This window comes from Gadus macrocephalus, chromosome 5 (assembly GCF_031168955.1).
Source record: "Gadus macrocephalus chromosome 5, ASM3116895v1".
NCBI classification, from domain to species: domain Eukaryota; kingdom Metazoa; phylum Chordata; class Actinopteri; order Gadiformes; family Gadidae; genus Gadus; species Gadus macrocephalus.
Window position 1 is genome coordinate 21,389,740 of NC_082386.1, and position 21,110 is coordinate 21,410,849.

Below are 21,110 nucleotides of genomic sequence, written 5' to 3' on the forward strand. Positions count from 1 at the left end.
CTTTATCGTTACTTTATCTCCATCTTATCTTCGTTTTAACTTCATTTGATCACCCGCATCACCTCATGCATTAACCATTATCAATTCACCCACTCACCTGGTCATCGCTTCATCCATCAATCAATCATCCATCCATCCATCCATCCATCCATCCACTTATCTACCAGTCCATCCATCATGCGTCCATCTACCTGTCCGCTCTAGTGACCAGCGGTAACCTGCCTGGTCGTGGGGGGTCGTTGTCCTCTAGTGACCAGCGGTAACCTGCCTGGTCGTGGGGGGGTCGTTGTGCTCTAGTGACCAGCGGTAACCTGCCTGGTCGTGGGGGGGTCGTTGTGCTCTAGTGACCAGCGGTAACCTGCCTGGTCGTGGGGGGGTCGTTGTGCTCTAGTGACCAGCGGTAACCTGCCTGGTCGTGGGGGGTCGTTGTGCTCTAGCGACCAGCGGTAACCTGCCTGGTCGTGGGGGGGTCGATTGTGCTCTAGTGACCAGCGGTAACCTGCCTGGTCGTGGGGGGTCGTTGTGCTCTAGTGACCAGCGGTAACCTGCCTGGTCGTGGGGGGTCGTTGTCTCTAGTGACCAGCGGTAACCTGCCTGGTCGTGGGGGGGTCGTTGTGCTCTAGTGACCAGCGGTAACCTGCCTGGTCGTGGGGGGGTCGTTGTGCTCTAGTGACCAGCGGTAACCTGCCTGGTCGTGGGGGGGGCGTTGTGCTCTAGTGACCAGCGGTAACCTGCCTGGTCGTGGGGGGGTCGTTGTGCTCTAGTGACCAGCGGTAACCTGCCTGGTCGTGGGGGGTCGTTGTGCTCGAGTGACCAGCGGTAACCTGCCTGGTCGTGGGGGGGTCGTTGTCCTCTAGTGACCAGCGGTAACCTGCCTGGTCGTGGGGGGGTCGTTGTCCTCTAGTGACCAGCGGTAACCTGCCTGGTCGTGGGGGGTCGTTGTGCTCTAGTGACCAGCGGTAACCTGCCTGGTCGTGGGGGGGTCGTTGTCCTCTAGTGACCAGCGGTAACCTGCCTGGTCGTGGGGGGGTCGTTGTGCTCTAGTGACCAGCGGTAACCTGCCTGGTCGTGGGGGGGTCGTTGTCCTCTAGTGACCAGCGGTAACCTGCCTGGTCGTGGGGGGGTCGTTGTGCTCTAGTGACCAGCGGTAACCTGCCTGGTCGTGGGGGGGTCGTTGTGCTCTAGTGACCAGCGGTAACCTGCCTGGTCGTGGGGGGGTCGTTGTCCTCTAGTGACCAGCGGTAACCTGCCTGGTCGTGGGGGGGGTCGTTGTGCTCTAGTGACCAGCGGTAACCTGCCTGGTCGTGGGGGGTCGTTGTCCTCTAGTGACCAGCGGTAACCTGCCTGGTCGTGGGGGGGTCATTGTGCTCTAGTGACCAGCGGTAACCTGCCTGGTCGTTGTGCTCTAGTGACCAGCGGTAACCTGCCTGGTCGTGGGGGGGTCGTTGTGCTCTAGTGACCAGCGGTAACCTGCCTGGTCGTGGGGGGTCGTTGTCCTCTAGTGACCAGCGGTAACCTGCCTGGTCGTGGGGGGGTCGTTGTGCTCTAGTGACCAGCGGTAACCTGCCTGGTCGTGGGGGGTCGTTGTCCTCTAGTGACCAGCGGTAACCTGCCTGGTCGTGGGGGGGTCGTTGTCCTCTAGTGACCAGCGGTAACCTGCCTGGTCGTGGGGGGGGTCGTTGTGCTCTAGTGACCAGCGGTAACCTGCCTGGTCGTGGGGGGTCGTTGTGCTCTAGCGACCAGCGGTAACCTGCCTGGTCGTGGGGGGGTCGTTGTCCTCTAGTGACCAGCGGTAACCTGCCTGGTCGTGGGGGGGTCGTTGTGCTCTAGTGACCAGCGGTAACCTGCCTGTCGTGGGGGGTCGTTGTCCTCTAGTGACCAGCGGTAACCTGCCTGGTCGTGGGGGGGTCGTTGTGCTCTAGTGACCAGCGGTAACCTGCCTGGTCGTGGGGGGGTCATTGTGCTCTAGTGACCAGCGGTAACCTGCCTGGTCGTGGGGGGGTCATTGTGCTCTAGTGACCAGCGGTAACCTGCCTGGTCGTGGGGGGGTCGTTGTGCTCTAGGTTCCAGGAGAAGGGGAACCTGGAGGTGCTGCTCTTCACCATCCAGAGCCGCATGAGGGCCAACAACCAGAAGGTCTTCACACCCAGGGACGGGGCTCTGGTGGCGGACATCAACAGGGTGAGCACCACCGCCACCCCCACCTCCAGCCCCACCCCCACCTCCACTTCCACCTCCACTTCCACCTCCTCCACCTCCACCCCCTCCTCGACCCCCACCCCCACCTCCTCCACCTCCATCCCCACCTCGACTTCCACCTCCTCCACCTCCACCCCCAGCTCCTCCACCTCCACCCCCTCCTCCACCTCCACCCCCAGCTCCTCCACCTCCACCCCCACCTCCTCCTGAACCTCCTCCTCCACCTCCTCCACCTCCACCCCCAGCTCCACCTTCACCTTCTTCTCCTCCTCCACCGAATATCATGTTAAATGATAACATGTCATTTCAAAGATATAATTTGATCATTTATATACTATCGTGATTCAGAAAAACGTCATTCAGGTATTTACTCCATATTTCATTACACGATATTATCGTTCAGTTAACATTAGATGAAACTAGCATTAATGCTAACTAGCATTAATGCTAACCCGGCCAACCAAGCCAGCCGCCGTGCGGTGAGCGGTGCCTACCGTCGGGCCCTACCGTCGGGCCCTACCGTCGGGCCCTACCGTCGGGCCCTACCGTCGGGCCCTACCGTCGGGCCCTACCGTCGGGCCCTACCGTCGGGCCCTACCGTCGGGCCCTACCGTCGGGCCTACCGTCGGGCCCTACCGTCGGGCCCTACCGTCGGGCCCTACCGTCGGGCCCTACCGTCGGGCCCTACCGTCGGGCCCTACCGTCGGGCCCTACCGTCGGGCCCTACCGTCGGGCCCTACCGTCGGGCCCTACCGTCGGGCCTACCGTCGGGCCCTACCGTCGGGCCCTACCGTCGGGCCCTACCGTCGGGCCCTACCGTCGGGCCCTACCGTCGGGCCCTACCGTCGGCCCTACCGTCGGGCCCTACCGTCGGGCCCTACCGTCGGGCCCTACCGTTCCTGAGGTGCGTTTGATATGCGTGTTCAGGCCTGGGAGCGTCTGGAGCGGGCGGAGCACGAGCGCGAGCGCGTCCTCCGGGACGAGCTGATCCGGCAGGAGAAGCTGGAGCAGACGGCGAGGAGGTTCGACCGCAAGGCGTCCATGAGGGAGACCTGGCTGCTGGAGAACCAGAGGCTGGTGGCGCAGGTAGGGCAACCACCCCGGGACCCACCACGCCCCGGGGACCCCCCCCCCCCCCTGAGGCACCAGGAGCCAGCAGCGAGGAGCTAGTACCTGGTAGCTTTAGAGCCCTAAGAGAAGGGGACACTTTGTCCAAAGCCCGACTCTTCATCCTGGGGAGGAAGGGGAGGGGTTAACGCAGTACAGTAGCATCGATTATGTATTTCATGGGCCGAAGTCATATTTTGGTCTAATTGTGATGTCTAACCTAACTCTACTCTCATATAGCCGCTGATTCACTGCGCCTCATTGGCTATATCCTAAGCCAATCAGAGAACCTTTTACATTGCATAATAACTATCTGCCTCAGTAAGTTATTAGACTGAGGCGCTTTCAGAGCAAAATACAAGATGATCCTTAAAATATGAAAACGATTTGTTAATGTATAAACCGTAAAACCGTACAAGGTAGAGCGTCAATAACAACGCCATGCAAGAAATGTCGGATAGTACGGCCGGCTATCATGGTTGGGAGAGGAAACAAGAATGAAGAGTTTATTTACAAAGTAAAATTAGGGTGAATGTGCCGTTGTTGGAGTAGTATTAGTATTAGTATTAGTATTAGTATTAGCTGCTGATCAGGGACAGACTGCGCTGACAGGAGTGAGACTAGAACCGTGAGCTGTGTTCTGGGATCATCAGGCAGATGTCTGATATTCATTAGGCATCCCTAATCCCATCTGATGGGATTAATAAGGGACCATTTGATGTTTCTGAATGCGCTGAGAGCCACTTTGGATGAATCACAAAATGATGAAATATTATAGAGATACGTGTGAGATCAATAACACTGTTCGTTGTACGTTGAGAATGTTATGATCGGTTCATTTAAGGCAATTAACGTTGATAATACAATTTAGTCGGCAGACAGATGAGAGGTCCTATCTCTTTGTGGTGAAAAAATAAATAATAAAGTCATTGATTTCAACCTAACAAGCGTCACAATCGCAATGCTGTCTTTTTACGATAGCGTTAAAATGAACAGTCACCACCTCACAGTCCTGGTAAAGTCATTCATATGGAGAACATTATATAAAGACTACTGCATAAGAGACACTTTATCTATTCATTATGTATTTATTTGTTTGCCACTAAAACAACCAACCAACCAATCACTGTTTGAACCTCTCTCTCTCTCTCTCTCTCTCTCTCTCTCTCTCTCTCTCTCTCTCTCTCTCACTCTCTCTCTCTCTCTCTCACTCTCTCTCTCTCTCTCTCCTCCCATTCCCTTCCCTCTCTCTCCCCTCCTCCCCCCCTCTCTCCCCTCCCTCTCTCTCTCCCCCTCTCCCTCTCTCCTCCCATTCCCTTCCCTCTCTCTCCCTCCCTCCCTCCCTCCTCCCTCTCTCCCCTCCCTCCCCCCCTCTCTCCCTCTCTCCCCCCTCCTCCCTCCCCCCTCTCTCTCCCTCTCTCCCCTCCCTCCCTCCCTCTCTCTCCCCTCCCTCTCTCTCTCTCTCTCTCTCTCCCCTCCCTCCCCCTCCTCCCTCTCTCCCCTCCCTCCCTCTCTCTCTCCCCCCTCCCCTCCTCCCTCCCTCCCCCCTCTCTCTCCCCTCCCTCCCTCTCTCCCTCCCCCCCCTCCCTCCTCCCTCCCCCCCTCTCTCTCCCCTCCCTTCCTCTCTCTCTCCCCCTCCCCCTCTCCTCTCTCCTCCCATTCCTTCCCTCTCTCTCCCCTCTCTCCCCCCTCCTCCCTCTCTCTCCCCCTCCCGCTCTCTCCCCTCCCTCCCCCCCTCTCTCTCCCCTCCCTCCCTCTCTCTCTCCCTCCTCCCTCCCCCCCTCCTCCCTCTCTCCCCTCCCTCCCTCTCTCTCTCCCCCCTCCCCCTCCCCCCTCTCAGGATAACTTCGGCTACGACCTGCCGGCGGTGGAGGCGGCGAAGAAGAAGCACGACGCCATCGAGACGGACATCGCGGCGTACGAGGAGCGCGTGCTCGCCCTGGTGGCCATCTCGGGAGAGCTGGAGGCGGAGCGTTACCATGACGCCCGGCGCATCGACGTCCGCAAGGACAACGTGCTGCGGCTGTGGGACTACCTGCAGGAGCTCCTCCGCGCCCGCAGGGGGCGCCTGGACAAGAACCTCACGCTGCAGAGCATCTTCCAGGAGATGCTCTGCATCATCAGCTGGATGGACGACATGAAGGTACGGGGGGGGCTGAGACAGCAGCTAGGTGACATGAAGGTACACGGGGGGGGGGCTGAGACAGCAGCTAGGGGACATGAAGGTACGGGGGGGGGGGGCAGGGGCCTGAGACAGCAGCTAGGGGACATGAAGGTACGGGGGGGCCAGGGTCAGGGGCTCCCCGACCTCCGGACCAGAACCAAACCCCCATAAGCGTTACACTACGTGAGGTCAGAGAGGGTGAGGATCCTCCAGGGCCAGAATGCCTCATGTTTTAGCTCCACTCCTATACTAAGATGTTTTTTAGATTTAATACCGTTTTATATATATCTATCATACTAGGATAAACGTCCTGAATCTGGACTCTCCAGGGATAATTCCTTGTATGACACATCCTAAAGCCTCTTCCCCGGACCACTGTTAATCTCTCTCTCTCTCTCTCTCTCTCTCTCTCTCTCTCTTTCTCTTTCTCTATCTCTATCTCTCTCTCTCTCTCTCTCTCTCTCTCTCTCTCTCTCCCCCCCTCTCTCTCTCTCTCTCTCTCTCTCTCTCTCTCTCTCTCTCTCTCCCTCTCTCCCCCCCTCCCTCCCTCCCTCCCTCCGTCCCTCCCCGCTCCCCCCCAGGCCCGCCTGCTGTCCCCAGACTTCGGAAGCACCTGTCGGAGGTGGAGGACCTGCTCCAGAAACACGCTCTGGTGGAGAACGACGTCGCCCTGCAGGCGGAGCGGGTTCAGAGCGCCAGCGCCAACGCCCTCACGTTCGCCAACGGGGACAGTGAGTCATGTTGGAAATAACAGAAGAGCAATACCATCGTCGATATGAAGAGAAGGCTCCCCTATGAATGAGGCTGCCGGGCACAAATCACGAGGAGAAAATAAATAAAGAAATTTAGGTTTGAAGGGAAAACGTTTGCCAGATTTTTGTTCCAACTGTGCTGGCCGACTTCCTTTCAAAACTGGAATCTCTCTAAATCCCTCCGCACACATGATGTAAATTAAACGATACAGTTCTCCGTTCAAGTGAGGTGCAGCCGTCTCTCTGCCACAAATCCAGTCTCTGTACCAAAGATAAGCGCACATCCAAACCATATTCCCCAAACCCCATCGTTAAAAGAATAAAGCAGCCCTCAAACGAGCAGAAAAACCAACCCTGTTAAATCACATGAGAAGCACTGAGGATGAACAAAGTAAATCTCACCGATCTAACTGAATCTAACTGAAGGTATGAACCTCCCTCTCCTCCTCCTCCCTCTCCTCCCTCTCCCCTCCTCCCTCCCCTCCTCCCTCTCCTCCTCCCTCTCCTCCTCCCTCTCCTCCTCTCCCTCTCTCCTCCCTCTCCTCCTCCCTTTCCCCTCCCTCTCCCCTCTCTCCCCTCTCCTCCTCTCTCTCTCTCCTCCCTCTCCTCCTCCCTCTCTCCCCCTCCCTCTCTTCCTCCCTCTCTCTTCCTCCCTCTGCCCTCCCTCACCTCCTCCCTCTCCCCTCCCTCTCCTCCTCCCTCACCTCCTCCCTCTCCCCTCCCTCTCCCCTCCCTCACCTCCTCCCTCACCTCCTCTCTCTCTCTCCTCCTCTCTCTCTCCCCCTCCTCTCTCCCCCTCCCTCTCCCCCTCCCTCTCTCCTCCCTCCTCCTCCCTCTCTCCTCCTCCCTCTCTCCTCCTCCCTCTCCTCCACCCTCTCCCCCTCCCTCTCTCCCTCTCTTCCTCCCTCTCTCTTCCTCCCTCTCTCCTCCCTCTGCCCTCCCTCTCTCCTCCCTCACCTCCTCCCTCTCCTCCTCCCTCTCTCTCCTCCCTCTCCCTCTCTCCCCTCCCTCTCCCCTCCTCTCCTCCTCCCTCACCTCCTCCTTTTCTCCTCCTCTCTCTCTCTCTCCCCCTCCCTCTCTCTCCCTCTCCCCTCCCTCTCCTCCTCCCTCTCCCCTCCCTCTCTCCCCCTCCCTCTCTCTCCCTCTCCCCTCCCTCTCCTCCTCCCTCTCCCCTCCCTCTCTCCCCCTCCCTCTCCCCCTCCCTCTCTCCCCCTCCCTCTCTCTCCCTCTCCCCTCCCTCTCCTCCTCCCTCTCCCCTCCCTCTCTCCCCCTCCCTCTCCCCCTCCCTCTCTCCCCCTCCCTCTCTCTCCCTCTCCCCTCCCTCTCCTCCTCCCTCACCTCCTCCCTCTCCCCTCCCTCACCTCCTCCCTCACCTCCTCCTTCTCCTCCTCTCTCTCCCTCTCCCCTCCCTCTCTCCTCCCTCACCTCCTCCCTCTCCTCCTCTCCCTCTCTCCTCCCTCTCCCCTCCCTCTCTCCCCCTCCCTCTCTCTCCCTCTCCCCTCCCTCTCCTCCTCCCTCTCCCCTCCCTCTCTCCCCCTCCCTCTCTCTCCCTCTCCCCTCCCTCTCCTCCTCCCTCTCCCCTCCCTCTCTCCCCCTCCCTCTCTCCCCCTCCCTCTCTCCTCCAGGCTACAAGCCGTGCGACCCCCAGGTGATCCGGGACCGGGTGCAGCACCTGGACCTGTGCTACCAGGAGCTGTGCGCCCTCGCCGCCCAGCGCCGGGCCCGCCTGGAGCAGTCCCGCCGCTTCTGGAACTTCCTGTGGGAGGCGGCGGAGGTGGAGAGCTGGGTGAAGGAGAAGGAGCACCTCTTCTCCACCCTGGACTACGGCAAGGACCTGACCAGCGTGCTGATCCTGCAGGGCAAACACAACGCCTTCGAGGACGAGCTGGGGGCGCGGCGCGCCCACCTGCAGCAGGTCCTGGCCCAGGGCGAGGACATGGTCCGGGCCGAGCACTTCGGCGCCGCCGCCGTCGAGGGCCGCGGCGCCGACGTCCGCCGGCAGTGGCAGGAGCTGGAGGACCTGGCGGCGTTCCGCAAGCAGAGCCTCCAGGACACCCAGAAGTTCTTCCAGTTCCAGGGGGACGCCGACGACCTGACGGGCTGGCTGCTGGAGGCCAAGAGGCAGATGGGCGGCCCGGAGGTGGGCACCGACGAGTACACCACCCAGCGGCTGCTCCGCAAGCACCGCGACCTGAGGAACGAGACGGCCAAGAACGGCGCCACCATCGACGCGCTCAGCAGGCAGGCCCAGGCTCTGCCCGAGGAGCTGCGCAACACGCCCGACATCCAGCGGCGCCTCAAGGACATCCGGGAGCTGTACGTGGAGCTCATGGCGCTGGCGGACGTCCGGCAGAAGGCCCTGGACGACACCATGGCCCTGTACACGGTGCTCAGCGAGACGGACGCCTGCGAGCTGTGGATGGGCCAGAAGGAGACCTGGCTGGTGGGCCTGGAGGTGCCCGACAAGCTGGAGGACCTGGAGATCGTGCAGAACCGGTGAACACAAGCCCCTGATGTGCATCGATAATGATATGAATTGATTGACTTACGTACTCCTAATTTGTGTGGCACAGAAATTGGAAGAAAGGCAATGAGTTTAATATACCTCAAATAATGAAATGACATGCTATCATTTGTATTAGGCTAATTAGTTTGGCAGTTGTAATACTAAAGATGATTCAATAATGGGTGTTTCATGATGACTGACTGCTGCTCTTCCCAGGTTGAGCATCCTGGCCAACGACATGGCCAACGTCCAGTCGCGGGTGGATGACGTCAACCAGGCGGTGCAGCAGCTGGAGGACAGCAGACACCCGCGCACCAAGGAGATCAAGGACTGCCAGATGCGCCTGAATAAGAGGTGAGATCACATACCTTTGCGTTTATTCGTTTATTTTTCACTGTCTATTTTACGTGACTAAACACTTTGAATTGTGCTCAATATGTACCTCCTCTAGTGGTTGATTTATGATTTATAATCAACCAGTGGGTAATCATTTTTATACAATTCTGATGGTGATGTCGACACCCAAACCGAGCCCCTATAGACGCTACTGTATAGAAGGAACACCACGAGTGTTCAACGGTGCATCCGTAGACGTCACGTCCTCGCCCGTGTCCCTCTCCCAGGTGGGAGGCCTTCAAGGCGATGGTGGAGGAGAAGAAGAGGAGGGTGGACTCGGCCCTCAGCCTCCACAACTACGGCGGTGACTGCGGCGAGACGGAGGCCTGGATCAAGGACAAGACGCGCGTCATCGAGTCCACGCAGGACCTGGGCAACGACCTGGCAGCCGTCATCGCCATCCAGAGGAAGCTGTTCGGCATGGAGCGCGACCTGGCCGCCATCGACACCAAGCTGAGCTTCCTGCGGAACGAGGCTGACCAGCTGGCCCGGGACCACCCCGAGCTCGCCGACGACATCCGGGCGCGGCGGGGCCAGCTGGACGCCGCCTGGGACGCCCTGAAGAAGACCCTGAAGGACCGCGAGGACTCCCTGGGCGAGGTCAGCAAGCTGCAGACCTTCCTGCAGGACATGGACGACTTCCAGTCCTGGCTCTTCAGGACCCAGAAGGCGGTGGCGTCGGAGGACGTGCCCGGGTCGCTGCCCGAGGCCGAGGCGCTGCTGAGCCTCCACGACGCGCTGCGCGACGACATCGCCAACCACCGGGAGGACTTCCTCCAGGTGCAGGAGACGGGCGCCCGCGTCACCCAGGGCCAGGAGGACGACCCCCAGTACCAGCAGCTGGAGCAGAGGCTGAGCGGGCTGGACCGCGGCTGGAACGAGCTCCAGAAGATGTGGGACAGCCGCAAGGACTTCCTGGACCAGGGTCTGGGCTTCCAGCAGTTCATGAGGGACGCCAAGGCCACGGACACCATTCTGAACAACCAGGTAGACGTCGTCGTAGTCACTCGTTTGGTACTCTGTTCTCGGGAAGGGACACCAGAAGGAGGGACCGGGCAGGAACGGGTTGTGGTTTGTTTGACTGGCAGTCCAAAGGTCCCCGGGTTCATCCCTGATTTAACGAGTCGACCTGTAAGCGTTCTTGGGCATAATGTCATAAAAAAAGACTTATCCTAAAAAAGTAATCTGTAGCTTTCAAACTAAGAAGCATAGTAAGTAAAGTACTAACTGTGTGTGTTACCGCTGCCTGCTCCGTGACATATATCTGATCCTGGTGCAAATTAGTAAATACTAGTAAAACATAACGTTTTAAATTGATCAATATATACAGTGCCGGGGTTGGGTTGTTGAGTCAACGAAAAACAAATGATGAGGAAGTTAATGAAATGCATGAAAATATCTTTCCCCTATTTTTCCCCTTGACGAATTGCAGCCTGGGGTAGCAGAGTTATGCATATTTGGTTCTTGGAATGCATGATTCAGACAGCGAGCATCACCAAAAACAAGCAGAGCGATGCAAAGGCAACGAGTCCCACAGCCAGAGAATGCAGCAGGGTCGCCAGTCACCATTCCGCATTGCTGTAAAAAAATTAAAAAAACCTCAGTCACCATTCCGCATTGCTGTAAAATAAGAAACCTGACATGTCAGGTCACGTCCGACATCCTTGTGCCACCGACCTTGGGATGGCGTTTGCGTCAGCAAACACGTTGGTCCTCAAGCTGTTCCTCGGTTCCAGGAGTACACTCTGGCCCACGTGGAGAAGCCCGACACGCTGGCCGGGGCGGAGAAGGCCCTGAAGAAGCACGAGGACTTCCTGAGCACCATGGGGGCCAACGAGGAGAAGGTGGAGGCCACGGTGAAGACGGGACAGAGGCTGCTGGACGCCGAGAACCTCTACTCCGGGAAGGTCAAGGACAAGATGGCCTCCATCACAGAAAGGTCAGAGGGGGCCAAAGGTTCTCGGTTCATTTTGTTGTTTTTGCAATGACTTTTGTGCACCGAGAATGTGGATTAGTTGACTCATTAGAGCTCCACTATTATGCCACCAGGTGTGAGTGTGATTAGCCGTTACAAACCGTTGAAAATCTGCCTCTTCTGACATCACAAGTGGGCATGTCCACCTAGATGTCTGCCAGAGAGATCAGTCTACCAGCCTACCCAGTGGACTGTAGCAAGCGTTGTTCATCGATCCGTCATACATCTAGGTGGACACGCCCACTTGTGATGTCAGAAGAGGCCGATTTTCAAAACGTCTTGTAACGGCTAATCCCACTCACACCTGGTGGTGTAATATGGGAGCTCTGATGAGCGGGGGGGGACCTCTTCGTCCTGGGTGTGAACAGGCACGTACAAGGGATGTTCCGGTGCGGGGCAGTACTGAAGTGATTCTATTAGGACCACATTAAAACCTCCTCCCTCTGAGAGTGCTTCCCTCCGGTGGCAGGCTGCGGAGAGGCGCCTGTGGTGATGGGTATTGATCTCTGGGTGAGGGGGGCGAGATCCTCTTACCTGTAACGCCACATGACTGACAGCGTCTCCAGCTAACTAGAGTATGTCAGCTAGGAAGCGGGGAGTCGTCAACAGATTATCAACGTTCGGCCTTCGGAACTATCGGCGAGTTTGTTCAGGCCTTTTGTTAGGAAAACAACTGACAGAAGTACTATTTTGTGCTTGTCCAAATTCGAGTCTATTTTGTTTAGTCCTGTAAACAGTGTCACTTTTTTTTCGGAAAATAACACAGAAATACTATGATGTGTTTGTTTTCGTAAATGTGCTTCTATTTTATTTATATACTGATATCTTGCTTATATTTTATTTTTTGATTTGTTTGTTTTCGATTGTCAGACATAATGCCAATCAGAGGAGAGCCACAGAGGTTTCGGGAAAGCTAAAAGACAACCGAGATCTCCAGCACTTCCTTCAGAACACTCAGGATGTGAGTACACACGGGATGTGAGACTGTTTGGAATTGTGACCACATGTTTTGCACATATTATGTTATTGTGCACTGATGGACATGAAAATATGTTTTCCCCATTTGGCTTAAATAACAGATCGTTTTTGCATTTGGTTCAATATAATGTATGTTGTCTGCTTCAGAAAGACACTTCAGACACACAGGTTTGCTGTGTCATTGTTCATTGGTTTTACACGTCCTTCCTTTAGACACATTTCCTAGTGGTCCCCACTAGATTCAGATTCAACGTTAGTATTGAGTATAAACAAGCCAGTTTGATTCTTATGTGAGACCCCTGAATCGGGATGACCTCTGCAGTGCTCCTGAAGAACAGACTCCTTGTTCCCCCCCCTGGGGGTTAAAGTAGCCTGTGTGGCTCAAGGCTGTCTCCCTTTCCAGTTGACTCTGTGGATCAACGAGAAGATGCTGACGGCCCAGGACACGTCGTACGACGAGGCCAGGAACCTTCACAGCAAGTGGCTGAAGCACCAGGCCTTCATGGCCGAGCTGGCCTCCAACAAGGGCTGGCTGGACAACATAGACCAGGTCCGTCACTGTGTGGGTCTGCACGTGTGTGTGTCAGTGTGTGTGTGTGTGTGTGTGTGTCCGTGTGTGTGTCCGTGTGTGTGTGTGTGTGTGCGTCTGTGTGCGTGCGTCTGTGTGTGTATGTGTGTCTGTGTGTGTGTGTGTGTGTGTGTGTGTGTGTGTGTGTGTGTGTGTGTGTGTGTGTGTGGGTGTGTGTGTGTGAGGGTGTGTCTGAGCAATTGAGATGAACCTTGATATTGACCTGCAAACTGACCTAGGATCAAGTTGCAGCATCGGTCTTTCTCCTCATAAATTGATGCGCTGCTGTGCTGACTGTCGCCCACAAATGGTCATTCTAAAGTTTGAAGAAATAGTTTTTGTAATAACTGTACCACCGTAATAATCGTTATCAACTCTGAGACTAGGCGGTTGATAAAAGGTTTGTCTGTAGAACAATGGAAGATTAGTCTTCAAATTATAGCAAATTATGTAAAGGTGGTCATTAACCTGAGATAATTAACCCTAGGAGATGAATCCCCGTTTATTAGAGCGAGGATAACAAACTGCATCCACTTTTACAATCTAAACAACGGTGGAAAGAATTGAAACCATAAATCACCCCCCGCCGTCTGCCCAAGTGAAACCACATAATTCAGGGAGTAAACGAAGCCTCCCCAACTCCCCTCGTTCCTCCTCCTCTCGCGTCGGTCGGGAACCAGGAGGGCCAGGAGCTGAGCGAGGCCAAGCCCGAGTTTGAGCCGCTGGTGCGGGAGCGCCTGGCCGAGCTCCACGCGCTCTGGAGCCGGCTGGAGTCCACCACGCAGGAGAAGGCTCGCCTGCTGTTCGACGCCAACCGCTCGGAGCTGCTGGACCAGAGCCTGGCCGACGTGAAGCAGTGGCTGGGGGGGCTGCAGCAGCAGCTCCACAGCGGCGGGGGGCACGAGGAGGAGGTCAGGGACCTGACCAACGCCAACATCCTGCTGAAGAAGCACCAGGTGGGTCCTCTGTCTGGGGAGAGCCCGGGTTCTCAGGGTCCGGGGCGTGGGTAAGAACAGCCGGGGTGTCGCGACGGTAATGTTGTGATGGTAATGCTAGAGAACGTGCGTGGGAGCCGTGCGTCTGTCTACGGTTTAAGCTCTACTTTTTAGATGTAGCCTAGCATGGTCGACCCTGCAGGCACGTCGGGGGGGCGAATGTGTGCTTGACGGGAAATCGCCGGTCGTAAATACAAACCACTTCAGATGGCTGATAGTCGGCCAGAAGGTGCTTGATAAACAGTCTATTCCCCCTTCCTCAATTACCCTAGCCAGAGATTAGATTAGATGTACTTTATTAATCCCAGATGGAAAATGTGGCTGTCAGAGCAGAAGGACAGGACAGTCCTGTAAATAATAGGATCCGGTTCTCAGCTAGGACGGCTAGCAGACCCTGAAGGTGTTCACAGCCCACACACCCCACCCAAGCAACGCCTTTGACCTGCCATTCACGGAGGCACGTCAGTCGGAGGCGATAAATGATTGTAACAACTTTTGAAGACCTGCTTACCGGGAATACAGATGTCATTGACAAATTTGAAAACGTTGACCAAATCAGGAGTTCAGCTTTAGGCGTCACCCAGCCAGAATAATAATCAGAACAATCCTTACAACAGCAATATCCACATCCAGTCCTTAATTAATCCAAAAATGTAATAAATAAAGAATTATCCAAAAGTTTCACCTGTACCTTTCAAGCACAGAAGCATTTCCAAAAGTGTATTCTTTTCAAATTAAATTAATAAAACACTTTGTGTTATTATTAATGAATGAGTACATATGTATGTTTTCCCTCTAATCATCTTGGCTGTCCTTATACCACAGCATTAAGACTTCCCCATCTATTCATAACCCTAAATAGTGTCACCCAAATCTTGCATATTGCATTAAACAAATCTAGGTTTAAAAACAAATACTTGCAAAAATGCTTTTAGTTTAAAAGGTATAGATTATTTTTTGGATTACTGTTTCTTTTACTCTTTTGATACTTTTATATAACTTTATTTGATCAAATAAAGTTAAGCTATTAAAAAGTAATAAAGAAAGGAATATATGTGTATTATCTTTTTTAAGTAATCGAAGAGTAAATCCATAATCCTAAAGTATTCGTTTAAAGTAATCCCCAGCAAAAATCCGTACAGTTGGAACCAAAAGTCATTATCCAAGGCTGCTCTAGTCTGATGTCTCCTGAACACCGTGGTACTCCAACGCCTTACCGCAGAACCGGTGGAACCTGGGGGCCACTCTGTAGAGACAGGGAACCAGGGGGCCACTCTGTAGAGACAGCGAACCTGGGGGCCACGCTGTAGAGACAGGGAACCAGGGGGCCACGCTGTAGAGACAGGGAACCAGGGGGCCACGCTGTAGAGACAGGGAACCAGGGGGGCCACCCTGTAGAGACAGGGAACCAGGGGGCCACGCTGTAGAGACAGGGAACCTGGGGGCCACTCTGTAGAGACAGCGAACCTGGGGGCCACGCTGTAGAGACAGGGAACCAGGGGGGCCACCCTGTAGAGACAGGGAACCAGGGGGGCCATGCTGTAGAGACAGGGAACCAGGGGGGCCACCCTGTAGAGACAGGGAACCAGGGGGGCCACGCTGTAGAGACAGGGAACCAGGGGGCCACGCTGTAGAGACAGGGAACCAGGGGGGGTCACGCTGTAGAGACAGGGAACCAGGGGGCCACCCTGTAGAGACAGGGAACCAGGGGGCCACGCTGTAGAGACAGGGAACCAGGGGGCCACGCTGTAGAGACAGGGAACCAGGGGGGCCACCCTGTAGAGACAGGGAACCAGGGGGGCCATGCTGTAGAGACAGGGAACCAGGGGGGCCACCCTGTAGAGACAGGGAACCAGGGGGGCCACGCTGTAGAGACAGGGAACCAGGGGGCCACGCTGTAGAGACAGGGAACCAGGGGGGGTCACGCTGTAGAGACAGGGAACCAGGGGGCCACCCTGTAGAGACAGGGAACCAGGGGGCCACGCTGTAGAGACAGGGAACCAGGGGGCCACGCTGTAGAGACAGGGAACCAGGGGGCCACGCTGTAGAGACAGGGAACCAGGGGGGCCACCCTGTAGAGACAGGGAACCAGGGGGCCACGCTGTAGAGACAGGGAACCAGGGGGCCACGCTGTAGAGACAGGGAACCAGGGGGCCACGCTGTAGAGACAGGGAACCAGGGGGGCCACCCTGTAGAGACAGGGAACCAGGGGGCCACGCTGTAGAGACAGGGAACCAGGGGGCCACGCTGTAGAGACAGGGAACCAGGGGGCCACGCTGTAGAGACAGGGAACCAGGGGGGCCACCCTGTAGAGACAGGGAACCAGGGGGGCCACGCTGTAGAGACAGGGAACCAGGGGGCCACGCTGTAGAGACAGGGAACCAGGGGGCCACGCTGTAGAGACAGGGAACCAGGGGGGCCACGCTGTAGAGACAGGGAACCAGGGGGCCACGCTGTAGAGACAGGGAACCAGGGGGCCACGCTGTAGAGACAGGGAACCAGGGGGCCACGCTGTAGAGACAGGGAACCAGGGGGCCACGCTGTAGAGACAGGGAACCTGGGGGGGTCACGCTGTAGAGACAGGGAACCAGGGGGGGTCACGCTGTAGAGACAGGGAACCAGGGGGCCACGCTGTAGAGACAGGGAACCAGGGGGCCACGCTGTAGAGACAGGGAACCAGGGGGGCCACCCTGTAGAGACAGGGAACCAGGGGGGCCACCCTGTAGAGACAGGGAACCTGGGGGCCACGCTGTAGAGACAGGGAACCAGGGGGCCACCCTGTAGAGACAGGGAACCAGGGGGCCACCCTGTAGAGACAGGGAACCAGGGGGCCACGCTGTAGAGACAGGGAACCAGGGGGCCACGCTGTAGAGACAGGGAACCAGGGGGCCACGCTGTAGAGACAGGGAACCAGGGGGCCACGCTGTAGAGACAGGGAACCAGGGGGGCCACCCTGTAGAGACAGGGAACCAGGGGGCCACGCTGTAGAGACAGGGAACCAGGGGGCCACGCTGTAGAGACAGGGAACCAGGGGGCCACGCTGTAGAGACAGGGAACCAGGGGGCCACGCTGTAGAGACAGGGAACCAGGGGGCCACCCTGTAGAGACAGGGAACCTGGGGGGCCACCCTGTAGAGACAGGGAACCAGGGGGCCACGCTGTAGAGACAGGGAACCAGGGGGCCACGCTGTAGAGACAGGGAACCAGGGGGCCACTCTGTAGAGACAGGGAACCAGGGGGCCACGCTGTAGAGACAGGGAACCAGGGGGGCCACGCTGTAGAGACAGGGAACCAGGGGGCCACGCTGTAGAGACAGGGAACCAGGGGGCCACGCTGTAGAGACAGGGAACCAGGGGGCCACTCTGTAGAGACAGGGAACCAGGGGGCCACGCTGTAGAGACAGGGAACCACACCCAGGCCCCTCTTCCAGGCCACATCACCCACGCCCTCTCCGTTCCTCCGGCCGCCAGGTGACGGAGAACCAGGTGCGGGACCGGGCGCGGGAGCTGGAGGAGCTGCAGGAGGCGGTCCAGAAGCACGGGGGGGCCCGCGAGGACCAGCCCGAGCTGGAGGCGGAGCAGCGGGCCCTCCAGGGGGCCTTCAGAGAGCTGCTCACCCCCCTGGCCCAGCGCCGCGACAAGCTGGAGGCCGCCAAGGCCATCCACCAGTACTACAGGGACCTGGCCGACGAGCTGGTGAGGGGGGGGGGGGGGGTCCACCAGTACTACAGGGACCTGGGGGGGGGGGGTCCACCAGTACTACAGGGACCTGGGGGGGGGGGGTCCACCAGTACTACAGGGACCTGGGGGGGGGGGGGTCCACCAGTACTACAGGGACCTGGCCGACGAGCTGGTGAGGGGGGGGGGGGGGGGATCCACCAGTACTACAGGGACCTGGGGGGGGGGGGGGGTCCACCAGTACTACAGGGACCTGGGGGGGGGGGGGGGGGTCCACCAGTACTACAGGGACCTGGGGGGGGGGGCTGATATCCACCAGTACTACAGGGACCTGGCCGATGAGCTGGTCAGGGGGGGGGGGGATCCACCAGTACTACAGGGACCTGGGGGGGGGGAGGGGGTCCACCAGTACTACAGGGACCTGGGGGGGGAGGGGGTCCACCAGTACTACAGGGACCTGGGGGGGGGGGGAGGGGGTCCACCAGTACTACAGGGACCTGGCCGATGAGCTGGTGAGGGGGGGGGGGGGGGATCCACCAGTACTACAGGGACCTGGGGGGGGGGGTGGCTGACATAGGTCCAGTCTCTGGGGTGGATGAATGTGGGGATGGGGGGGGGTTCGGGGGCTGACCTAGGGGGGTGAGGTCAGGGGAGGGGGGTGAGGTCAGGGGAGGGGGGTGAGGTCAGGTGAGGGGGGTGAGGTCAGGGGAGGGGGGTGAGGTCAGGTGAGGGGGGGGGGGATTCGGACCGATGATGTCATACACCGGACTGCTCTTGGATTGTAAGTTTATGTCTCAGTTTGAAGAAAAATGTTCACATGTTTTACTTTGAAAGTGTGAAGTATGATCTGTGATGTGTTCATTTGTTTCACTTTGAGGCTTTGCTTGACTATCTTTACTTTACCTCTTCTCTTGTACTGGATAGTTTAAAAACCGCTTCGTCCATGGTTCCAAAGACCTTTGACACTTTACTAAACTATCTAAACTCTATCTCATCTCTTCTCTGTCTTCATCTTCTGTATTATCCCTACAACTCCCACTCTTCCTCTTCTCTTTATGTCTATCTGTCTTCCTCTCCTCCTCCTCCTCCTCTCTCCTCCTCCTCTCCACAGCTGTGGGTCGAGGAGAGGTTGCCGTTGGCAACGTCGCAGGAGCACGGCCACAACCTCCAGACGGTCCAGATGCTGCAGAAGAAACACCAGGTGATGGAGGAACACCACCAGAGAAGACAGCTAGCTCGCTAGCTCGTTTAGCTCGTTTAGCTTAACACTTACGCTAACGATCAGATTAATTCTGTCTGTGAATTAAAACCATTCAGAAAACCAGTGGCTAATTTAGACCCCACTCATCACCAGTGTTGTGCAAGTTACATTCGAAAAGTAATTAGTTACAGTTACTAGCTACTTCTCCCAAAAAGTAACTAAATTAGGTACCTCAGTTACGAATTACAAAGTTACTGTAAAATCTGTCAGATAAAAAAAAGATGAAAGTCAGATAAAAAAACAGCTTCAATCTTAGTAACGCGCCGCATTTTTTTGGCAGTAACGGCGCTATAATGATGGGAAGAGTGGATAACTTGTTCCTGAAAAACTAACGCGGTTATTAACGCCGTTATTTCTAACACACTCATTCCCATCGCTGCTCATCGACATCATAGCGTTGGTCCGTGCGATTGATGGCCGTCCAGATGTTGACCCCCCCTGTGTTGTTGCCCCCCCCCCCCCCCCCCAGACACTGCAGAGGGAGATCGAGGGCCACCAGCCCCGCGTGGACGAGGTCCAGGAGCGCGGCCGCAGGATGGCCGCCGCCTCCATCGCCGCCGCCGCCATCGCCGCCGCGACCACCGGCGCCCCCGGTGGCGGGGAGGGGGAGGGCACCCCGGAGGCGCGGCGGATCGCCCGGGAGGCGGGGGCCCTGGAGCAGGCCTGGGGGAGGCTGGGGGAGGAGATGGAGAGGAGGAAGGAGCGGCTGGGCGGGGCCGACGAGGCCCAGCAGTACCTGAACGACGCAGAGGAGGCCGAGGCCTGGGTGGGGGAGCAGGAGCTCTACATGATCTCAGACGAGACGCCCAAGGTGAGGCGCGGCCGGCCGGAATCCGACCCCTGCCCTCAGCCTTCGCCTAACCCCTGTGAGGCCCGGAGGGTGGGGTGTAACGGGGTAACGTGAAGCCCTATGAGGTCCACTGATTCAGAGCTAAAGAAATACCCGTATTGATTTTGGATTAGCTCAATGCTTTGTTGCCATGTCGACACATTGACCGGAGCCATGACCTACGTGAACGACTGCAAGGGAGTCCTTGAGCCAGGCTCCCAGCCGTAAGTCCTGGGTTCCATACCGGTCTCCATAACTGTAAACTAGGTACTAGTTACTGGACTAGGCCTCTTTAAGGACATGTTTCCACTGTAACTCGCGTCAGATAAAAGCGTCCGAGGTTCTAGCTGGTGTTCCGGTTCTAGCCTGTGTTCCGGTTCTAGCCTGTGTTCCGGTTCTAGCTGGTGTTCCGGTTCTAGCCTGTGATCCGGTTCTAGCCTGTGATCCGGTTCTAGCCTGTGTTCCGGTTCTAGCCTGTGATCCGGTTCTAGCCTGTGTTCCGGTTCTAGCCTGTGTTCCGGTTCTAGCCTGTGTTCCGGTTCTAGCCTGTGTTCCGGTTCTAGCCTGTGATCCGGTTCTAGCCTGTGTTCCGGTTCTAGCCTGTGTTCCACCACGGTGTTTCTTGTGCTGGTATTTCTCTCCAGGGTTTTAATCTTTTATGTTTGTCCGGGCGTCGGCGTGTCGCTGCTTCTCTCCGCATCATTAGCGGAGAGATAAGGCGTGCCGTGTCGAGGCGCGACTCGCCCACTTAACGTGAACACGGGGGGCACATTAGGGCCCCCCCTCCCCCCCTCCCCCCCTCCGAAGGCCCGGAGCGCCTCCCCGGGCCGGAGACAGAGGACCACCAGACGGGAAACACGTTTTAAAACACTGGAAAACTTGTTCAAGATTCTATTTTAAACCCAAAACTTCCTCTTGCCGTTTTAAATGAGAAAGAATGAATGTCGCCGTCGGTATAAGGGTCATTGGTTTGAGAGAAACACGGTTTTGGACAGCGGTCGGTTGCATGTAAAACGACAAAGCACAATTTGTGCGAGGCAGTAATATGTGTTATGTACAGAAAAGGTCATTTTTCTCAACCTGGTCGTTTACCTACACTTCACTACCTTCACTATCCCAACACTCCTCATCCCCATCTCATCGCTCTGCTGGCGCCTTCCTTGTCTCCTCCTCCTCTCGTTCCACTCCCTCCTCCTCCTCCTCCCCCTCCTCCCCCTCCTCCTCTTTTGCCACATCCTACGGCTGTGCGACCAACTGTATCTCCTCCCCCCCATCCATGTTTCTCCTCTTCTTCCTCCTCCCCCCTCCTCCCTCCTCCCCCCTCTCCTCTTCCTCCCCCCTCCTCCCCTTCCTCCCCCTCCTCCTCCTCCCATTCCTCCTCCCCCCTCCTCCTCCCCTTCCTCCTCCTCTTCCTCCCCCTCCTTCATCCTCCTTCTACGTCTGCTCCACCAACTGTTTCTCCTCCTCCCTCCTCCCCCCTCTGCTTTCTCCCTCCCCCCCCCCCAGGACGAGCAGAGCGCCATGCTGATGCTGAAGCGCCACCTGCTCCTGAAGCAGGCGGTGGACGACTACTCTCAGCCAATGAGGCGGCTGGCGGCGCGCGCCCAGAGACTGCTGGCCGAGGACCACCCAGAGGGGTCAGTGGGGTCAGGGGTCAGGGGTAGACCGCCCCCAGGGGTTGAGTTAGCTAGTGAGGCTACGGGT

The 21,110-nt window shown here is 57.2% G+C and overlaps 1 protein-coding gene across 1 annotated transcript in view; it reads left to right on the forward strand.

The window, feature by feature from the left end:
* The window catches only part of sptb (spectrin, beta, erythrocytic), a 26,981-nt gene extending 5,884 nt beyond the window's left edge, over positions 1–21,097 (forward strand). Inside the window, 17 exon segments of the mRNA XM_060051279.1 lie at positions 2,020–2,181; positions 3,127–3,285; positions 5,147–5,449; positions 6,052–6,076; positions 6,079–6,201; positions 7,848–8,718; positions 8,945–9,082; positions 9,352–10,111; positions 10,861–11,063; positions 11,970–12,060; positions 12,481–12,627; positions 13,326–13,601; positions 17,110–17,334; positions 18,428–18,517; positions 19,047–19,388; positions 20,913–21,052; positions 21,094–21,097. Of these exon segments, the coding sequence (XP_059907262.1) occupies positions 2,020–2,181; positions 3,127–3,285; positions 5,147–5,449; positions 6,052–6,076; positions 6,079–6,201; positions 7,848–8,718; positions 8,945–9,082; positions 9,352–10,111; positions 10,861–11,063; positions 11,970–12,060; positions 12,481–12,627; positions 13,326–13,601; positions 17,110–17,334; positions 18,428–18,517; positions 19,047–19,388; positions 20,913–21,052; positions 21,094–21,097 (4,059 nt within the window).
* Positions 21,098–21,110: the final 13 nt, after the last annotated feature.